General features: G+C 38.6%; 1 protein-coding gene and 2 non-coding genes across 3 annotated transcripts; 2 read left to right on the top strand and 1 right to left on the bottom strand.

Annotated features, from left to right (window-relative positions):
• The first annotated feature begins 675 nt into the window (after positions 1-675).
• Positions 676-836, top strand: LOC117274804 (U1 spliceosomal RNA). The gene has a single exon (XR_004504990.2). It is a non-coding gene; the product is annotated as a U1 spliceosomal RNA (small nuclear RNA).
• A 1,245-nt stretch (positions 837-2,081) lies between these two features.
• Positions 2,082-2,719, bottom strand: LOC138903988 (uncharacterized). The gene is made up of 2 exons (XM_070192547.1): positions 2,505-2,719; positions 2,082-2,403 (listed from the first exon to the last, which is right to left on the bottom strand). The coding sequence occupies exons 1-2, from the start codon at positions 2,717-2,719 to the stop codon at positions 2,082-2,084; spliced, it is 537 nt and encodes a 178-aa protein (XP_070048648.1).
• A 4,658-nt stretch (positions 2,720-7,377) lies between these two features.
• Positions 7,378-7,533, top strand: LOC138903989 (U1 spliceosomal RNA). The gene has a single exon (XR_011413238.1). It is a non-coding gene; the product is annotated as a U1 spliceosomal RNA (small nuclear RNA).
• The last annotated feature ends 1,519 nt before the right edge of the window (positions 7,534-9,052 follow it).

Raw genomic sequence — 9,052 nt, 5'->3', positions numbered from 1 at the left:
AATAAGGAGAAACTCCTCTATTTATAGCAAGAAATCCTTGGCCTAATAATGGATATTATGTCATGGCAAATGTCATAATCCATAAATTTGTTATAATAGATATTATGTCATAGCAGATGTCATGAACCACAAATTTGTTATAATGAATATTATGTCACGGCAAATGTCATGAAAATTTGGCCATATTACAAAACTGAACTTTACTTTTGGAAACTGGATGTCATACAATCTTGAGAAGAAATGTGCTATCCTCTTTAGAGACCTATGGTTAAGATCGATCCTTTTTGTTCTGGTAACTATGAATTAACTCAGAAAGCAAAATATTGGTTTACCCAGCAGCCAGGGGGTGCACATTATTTTCTCCCAGGAAGTTCAATCATACGTTTTTGTCATTCTTGCTAACTTCAGGTTCTAAACAGCACCCTTAATCCAAAAGATGGTTTTTGGTATTATACTTTCAAGAGATTCGAAAAAATCTGTTTATTATCTATCAGGCGTGCTATAAATAAAAAACGAAACGAAAGCAAGGGGAAAACACGCAGAAAGTGGATGGCTCACTCTTGCTTTCCTTACCAAATAAGGGAAAAGAAAAGCACAAAGTCCCTGATCGGCTGACACAAAGAAAACTGAGTATCAGGAGGTGTATAAAAGCATGACAAGGAGCAGCAGTGAAACGTACTTACCTGGACGGGGTCAATGGGCGATCAATAAGACCCATGGCCTAGGTTGGTGACTTCCATTGCACTTTGGAGGGGTGCCCGCCTAAGGTCGGCTCAAGTGGTCGAGCCTATGTCATAATTTGTGGCAGTAGGGGCCTGCGTTCGCGCGGCCCCTACCCAGTTCTTAAACAAACTTTTTTTGCTCAAGCTACTACTATTATGTTGAATGGCCCAGAGTTAAGCCATTTACGTTTTTTCGCATTGGGCATTACATCAGATTGTCAACATCTAGGTATTTTGTCACAAAACCTTCTTATGTAGCTTTTCAGTGATCAGCTTGTGTGCATCTACTACAATAGAGTGAACCACGGACCGAAGAGGGAATGAGGATGGCCAAAGAAATTTAAGCCTTAAAAGTTTTGGCTGAGGGAAATGAAGAGGTGAATCCCACTCGATAAAAACAGGCATCACTGAAGAAGCTGTAATTATGTTTTATTTTTCGATATAATGTGAGCAAATGTATTACCTCAATTAATTCATTATTTTACTCGTTCTAGAAAGTAGAAAGTTTATGCTTCAGTAAGATAAAGTTAGTATTAGTTAAATGGGCAGTGCTAATTTTTTGTAACATTTCAAAAATAAGAGTACTTTTCCCCTGAATAAGAGAGTATTGGATATGATGTCTAATTTCACACAATTCTACTTGGGGATGGGGAATTATAGTAAATCTATCTGCTCCAAATTGTGATGTTCTAACAAAAAAAAGTCAGAACTCATACTGAATTATTAGAATGTAATTAGCTACAATCTTAAAATAAAACCATATTTGAGAGACTTGTTATTAATAATATAACTCAGAAAGAGGTAATAAGTGGCCGAGTATATTCAGATGGTGGAGTGCAGTTCCACTGCTTTCAAAATTTGCATATTTCAAATTTTCTGATCAAATATGACAATACAAAAGCAGTTTACCGTTCAGTTCTGTTTATACTTAGGTTGAGTTTCCACATAGCAGAATGCCGTTCTTCAAGTTCTGTTTATAAATGGTTTAGTTGACTGTTGCACGATGAAAACCAGCATTGATTTGAAACAAGATAATTTTAGCACTCACTATTTACATAGGTAACACACTATGACATCTATCATGATCACATCCTACCATTGATTGTGGCCAAGATTTGGCTAGAAATTCTGACGATCAGCATAACTTGCTAAACTTTTGGCGATAGGAATGAGAGGCTTTAAAATTCTGGCGCCGTACTTTTTTCCAAAAACTTCTGTACCGGGGATAAAAATGTAGTGTCTAACTAGACCATCTGCAACAAAACAGATGAATTGATGATTGTGTTGTAACTCAAACAATAAAGTTTCCCCATCATAACTAACATCCTGTCCCAATGTTTTACTCAACTTCTTGTGCACTTAACTCTCCTGGTGGCGAGTTTCCTTATATCCAATGCTTTTGTCTATCAGAACATCCCTAATCTGATAAAGCCCTTCTTTCATGACCTCAAGCTTCTTAACCTCCAAAGTTAATTTTGTCTCTTCACTCAAGCAATTAATAAGGTCGAGAAACATTTCAAGAACATCTTCCCACTTGTTAGAAGTGGGTGACTCCGCGCCTTTGGCAGGTGCGAGGCACATCCATGAAGTGGATTCAGGGTCATAAGAAGCGGCACTTTCTAAAAACTTTTGACAAGTTACAACCATTTGCTGCGCCATTTTAATTTCTTTACTCGGACACCTACTATTTAGAAAATCTATCTCAGATTTCAGTCCAGTAAATATCTCCCTGAGTGCCCTGTCCATATCGGGTACTTTGTGGCCTGTGCACATACTGATTGCCTGACAAGCTTCTTTTGTTGAGCAGACACATTCAAGAAGTTTGACTTTTTTGTGAGGGAATCAATGGTAATCGATTCCCTCTCGCCAGCTTTACTAAAATACACGGGCTGGTCGTATTGTGAATCAGCTAATGCTTCCATCACATTCTTCTTCATCATTTCTTGCATTGACGGACACCCAACAAATGTCCTAGCCGCTGATTTAAAAGTAGACATCTTTTGTTTCAAGCTCTCATCATAAACTCTGGCACGGTCATTAACATTGAGTAGCTTACCATCAACTAAGTCCACATTCTTTAGCAAATGGCTCAATTTTAAGAAAGCTTTCTCATACCATTCAGAAGGCAAAGACTCCGCATGGAATTCTTCTGGGCCGTGATTGTATAAGGTGAAATATGATATGACATGTGGTCATCTAAAGGAAAGACACGTGGAACCCAATACGGGGATGGCCGAAGACTGAACACAGCCAATCCGCTTGTCCCAGGAAGGGATAACATTCATAAAGATGTATTAAATGCTCTGCGTCCAGTAGCATTTAATAAGGAATATTCCACCGCATTAAGAGGTACGGCCCGTTATAGAGAATCTGGCATTTATATTTACCGTTACATCTTCATCAATAACCCTGATAATTGATATTAAAGGAGGGAACGATCCTAGGACATCCTTCCCTAGACACAACAATAAATAGTGAGCCCAGTTATCATTGTAAAAGACACGAATTTTCTAGCTAAACTTATACTACATTCTATACAATGCTTAATACAATCTTACTTTCCCGCTTTTTGATCTCATCATTGCTGTGCCGGGAAACTTTGTTCCCGGAACTGTTATCTCTACTGTTTCATCTATATTTTAAGGCTAAGTGTTGTACATTTCTTCAATTATTGTATTATTTCATGATCAAATTAGTTCACTTGTCTAGAAACCATGTATAAATTTAACTGTACCATTTTACGGGTAAACAGTCTGGCGCCTATTGTGGGGCCTAGATAGCCGTGCAATTAAATTGATCCTTGCCTTTTTTACTAACGTGATTTGATTATTTTGTCTTAGAAACAATCACAAAAAATGGTAGATAACACTGTTAACAACACGCACAACCCTGAAATTCGAGGGGATCAACCTCATTTCGAGGATTCAATCAGTGACACCCATAATGAGGAGATTGACGCCACGCTGGTGCATGACATGCAGTACCCTTGACAGATTCGGGAGACAACTCCCGATGATGCTGATGAGGAGCATGTCGTGGATGCGGTGAGGGTCCTGCAAAAGCAACAGGTGATCATTCTAGGCCATCTCACGCGGCAGGATAAGGTTATGCCGGAGCTGAAGCAGGCGCTATCGGGAGTTTCGAATAATGCAAACAGACGAGATCCAATTCCTCCCGGGGTTGCCAAAAACCAAACAATGCAGAGAGTCGACAACAACACTCCAGGGGTGAAGTTGGCTCCGAAGGGGCTGGGGGGAGCGGATCCGGTCTCAACAACGAGAACGACCCGCTCAAGAATTAAATTTTACGGTTTCTGAGTGAAGTAAACGCCCGCATGGACCAAATCCCGGGCGCGCCACCAGTATTGAAAGGCCCGGACTCAAAGAAGTATACTAAATTACCGTACAAGCCGAGTGCGGCACCAGAACCAATCCCGAAGCGGTTCAAAATGCCTGAAGTGCCAAAGTATGACGGGACTTCAGACGCACATGAGCATATTACCACCTACTTGTGCAGTAAAAGGAAATGATTTAGCTCCTCACAAAATTGTATCAGTGTTGCTAAAGAAATTTGGAGAAACTCTCACGAGGGGAGCTCTAACGTGGTATTCATTATTACCCGAGCATTCCATAGATTCCTTTGAGATGCTCACGAATTCTTTCATTAAGGCTCATGCCGGGGACAGAAAAGTACAAGCCCGGAAGGCCGACATATTCAGGACCGCACAGGGAGAATTCGAATTATTACGAGGGTTTCCAGAAAGAAAGAATGTTTCTCCTGTCTGTCCCGGATGATTGGGCAGCTGAAGCATTCACCAAAGGATTAAATCCAGTAGCGAAACTAGGAATTTCTCCAAGGGTGTTCAATATGTGTTATACACCTCTAAAACGTAATATTTTACCTATATACACAGTGCTATATTTTGATGATGAACACCCTTATGACCATGTGGCTTCGCCACTGATTAAATCCGAGAAGCTCAGACGCTTCCCGGAAGCTGAAGGAGAGCCTGCTTGAGTTTCAAGCAACAACTTAGGCAGATGTCCACAACCGGTATGAGTCAAAGATAAGGATCAAAGATGACCAATCATCGGCCAAAGGACGGGAGAAGAGCAGAGAAAAATCAAAGGATGACTACGACACGGACAAACGGACTTCGAGGGGCCGGTTTTTGCCCTACGAGCGGACCGAAGGCCGTGGAAGAAACTTCCGAGAAGCAAACAAGTTCACCGTTGACAGAGGGATCGATCGTGGTTGAAACAATAGATCACTTCAGGATAAAGAGATGTTGGGGTCTCGGGATCCTTCTTACCCCAAGTTATCGGAATATAACTTCAACGTCTGTATAGTGGAGTTGGTTCGCGCGACCCATGCTCAATTATCTGCTAAATTGTTGTTTTGTACTCAGTCACAACTTTACTTGCATATTATATCTCGGTCTCTATTGTTCATTATTGATGCATTATATCATTGCTGTTTGGGCTGGTTATCATGATTTCTGAGAGCCCGAGAGACTGGAGAGCTTGATGACTTAGTGAGACCGATGGCCTGATTGTGAGGATATTTATGGGATCGGGCTACACGCTGCAACTTGTTTCATTGATTTATGCCATGATTGGCTTGTTATAGTGCTTGGGCTGAAGGAACCCCTTCGGAGTTTGTACACATCCCTAGTGAGCGCATGTACCTACTGAGTGCTAAGTGCCGAGTGCCGAGTGCTGAGCGATTGAGAGGAATGAGTGATTGTGAGGTTGGAGTCAATGAGAGGACTGAGTGACTGTTGCTCTGAGAGGATGAATTTGACTTTCATTTCTGTTGCACTTCAGCTGTCATGTATCACCGTCTTGTAATTTCTGAGAGATAATATATTTGTTTCACTTGAACTTGACATAGATTAACTGTTGTGGCCTAAATTGTCGAATTTGAAAGCATGCCTACCTTCCTATGTTGAAATTACTATAATTGAACTATAACTGTGAAACTCGTCACTACTTTCAGTCCTTTATTTAGTCTTGTTACTTACTGAGTTGGTTGTACTCACGCTACACCCTGCACTTCCTGTGCAGATCCAGGTATTTTCAGACACGGTGGGTGTTGATTCCTTTGCACAGTTGATCGTTTGGAGATTTCAAGGTAACTGCCTGGCGCTTCGCAGACCTTGTCTCTCCTTCCCCATCTTTCCGCCTTATGTATTTAGTTTCAGACTATTATAGATAGTACTCCCAAAATTGTGATGTTTAGATGTTCATGTACTCAGTGATACCCCGATATTGAGAATTTCTATATTGGCTTTGACTTTCTATCCATTTTGAGAGTTTTGATGATTTAAACCTGTGTTATTCTTATTTTTCATTTAAACATGTAGAAGTATTTTGAAGTGTCGGCTTGCCTAGTACCACGTTAGGCGCCATCACGACAGGCTAAGTTTTGGGTCGTGACACTTTGACAAGTGGCTATGCAAATCCACCATGTGTCTTCATGCATGGAAGACTAGGTACACTTGTTAATATTGAAGCCAAGTGGACTAATATATTTCGACAAGGATTAAAAGACTCTCCACACTTGTCTTACATGCAACCTCCCTAATTGCCTACAAATAGGTTGTGGATTAGCCATCATACTAACCCAAATTCTCAACCAAAAATTCATCTCGCTAATCATTACCTATTATTATTAATTCTTCTCTCCAATTTTCTGAACCTGCTGGATTTATTATTTGATTTTGTTCATTCCTGTATCTTCTAAATAAATAGAGGTAGGCTTGTTTAAAACATTTCACATTGCTGAAATAGTATCTTAGGACAGTGATCAGCGCGACTCAAGCCAATTCGTGTATCTGCTCACAAATAATATTATTGCAGTATTATCATTATTTCCTCGTGTCATTTCCCTACAATTTCTATCTATAAAGATACAATTAAACAACTTTTGCTAGATTTTGTGAGCTTCAGAGAGGTAATATTTCTACGGTAGTTCATAGAATTAGTAATCTAGAATTAATAATTACAGTGGTTAAAAAGTTTGTGAAAGTATATTTTAAAACAATATTGCCGACGACATCTGAATTCAGTAAAAGAATTCATATATCACTATTAGCAAAACGAAAATGATGTCGTCTCTTAAATTTTAATTCTGAAAAATTCATCTTTTATTATTTCTCCAAAGGAAAGGCCAAGCCGTTTGTCTCTACCGAGCGCTATATAGCAATATCAAATCCTTATGGTGGCTATGATATGAATTTGAAGAGAAAAAGACTCTTGGGTAGAAGTATTTCAAGATTTAGAATCGATTTCTATTTTCTTCGTTTTCCTTAATTTTTCCATTACAATCTCTTTATTGGAGTACTACTTTGATTCTCTTCCCATTCCATAATTGATGTTTATTAGTAATAAATTAATATTATTACAAAAAAGGATTTGTCCCTTAGGTACACATGTCACCATCCACGACTTATTTTCCACAAATTCAAGAGAAATCCATTACAAATCAAACTTCCTTTACAAATGGTAGGTGGACTCTTTTTTAAGCTCTCAGGCGCCTCTCAACAAGTTATCTCAAATTTTTCACCTCATATTCAATCAAGGAATTTTTAATCTAAAGAGAGTTATAGTCCATGGGTTCATTCTGGCTTTCTTTCCTCTTTTACGTATTTTTGTTACTTATCTGCGTGTTTTCTTAAATTGAGGGAAAGAAAGGGAAGCAATGGTGACTTCCATTGCACTTTGGAGGGGTGCCCGCCTAAGATCGGCCCAAGTGGTCGAGCCTACGTCATAATTTGTGGCAGCGGGGCCTGCGTTCGCGCGGCCCCTACCCAAGTCTTCAACAAACGTTTTGCACTCAAGGCATGACTATTGTGTAGTTGTGAATTCGTTAGATAAATGAGAAAGTTCTGTGGAATTCCAATTTGTTAATTTAGATTTCGCATGACATAAATAACTCTAGTTGCTGTAGTAGTTGTTTGCCTTTGTATATTTGGGTGTGAGGACTGAGGATGGAATTACCTGGTCTACTACTGAATTTGTTTTAAAAAGTTTTTTTTTCTAATTAATTTTAGCCTTTTCCTTCCCATTATTCTCGTCTTCGAGAGAATCTCATGGTTTTTTTTGGACCAAACAGTTATGACACAACCCAACTCTATGTCTTGTTCATGGGTATGGTGAAATTCTACTCGGAGAAAATGCTTTTCATTCTAGAATTTGAATTTATAATGGGTTCTAGATTCAAGAAAAGGCAGCTTAATGAGTTCTAGATAATTATTTATATACATTAAGTGAATTTCTTAATACAAATGCAAAATTTTGGCTGAAGCTAATGGTTCTGACGAACTGTAACTAGAACTCCAACTCCGTCTCTGCCTGAATGATGAGGAGAAAATGGCCCTAATAAGAGAAAAATATCATGCATAAGTTGAACCGGAATCTAATTTTTAGTACTAATATTTTTTCTTTCTTTGCAGGAAATAATTAAACTAATAAGAAAAAAGAACAATGAGAAGAAAAATTTCACTTTCCAAATTTGCAAAGAAGAACTATAATGCTGAAAAGTTAAAAGTGAAGTGGTGTATGCAACTTTACAAATGATTAAAGTATTTGTGCACATGAAAAAATCCAAGCAAATGACCCACTTGCCGATTTGGAGGATTACATTTAAGCAAACTTTACAACTACAAGCACATGCAAGTTGCCAACTTGGGAAAATATATTTGAGAAATTAGTGTATATAATATACTTTTCCATCTATAAATAGCACTACATTGAGCTTCTCACTACAACGGAAAATTGAGAGGAGAGCTTCTTCTTTTCCTTGCTTCTTTCAGTACTTTCTTTTCTTCTTTTAGCTATTACAGTGTCTTCATTTCTAGTTCCGAATAAATTATAATGTTGGAAATCACTCTAGCACCTATTTTTAATTAAATAGGGGGGATTATTCTCTTGAATATTTCTTTCTATTTTCTTATTTAATGGGCAAGAATATTTTCGTTGTTACTACTAACTCCATTATGGAATTACTTTTCTTGTGTTGGCAGAATGACAGGATATGGCGAGGCTCCAGATTTCCGAGTACATGACACTTGATAGGAAGATGTGGAGGTCAAGTATTAGAGTTGTAGGTTAGGATGTAGTTGAGTCTTGACTTACTTCGTACCATTGTGGGACTAGCTACGTAGGGTTTTTGTCTAGGATAGCTAGTGACAATGTTATGTTTTACTACTTCGCTTTTCAGTGCATGTCCTATTTAATAGCTATCATTTTTGCTTTGCATCTTTCTTCTGCATTTCATGGTGTTCCTATTTTTCCTATGATTGTTGTGGTGATACTAATATTGTCTCC

The sequence above is a fragment of the Nicotiana tomentosiformis genome, unplaced genomic scaffold, assembly GCF_000390325.3.
Source record: "Nicotiana tomentosiformis unplaced genomic scaffold, ASM39032v3 Un00291, whole genome shotgun sequence".
Classification (NCBI taxonomy): Eukaryota; Viridiplantae; Streptophyta; class Magnoliopsida; order Solanales; family Solanaceae; genus Nicotiana; species Nicotiana tomentosiformis.
Note: the sequence above shows the minus strand (reverse complement) of the source record. Positions and strands in the feature narration are given on the sequence as shown.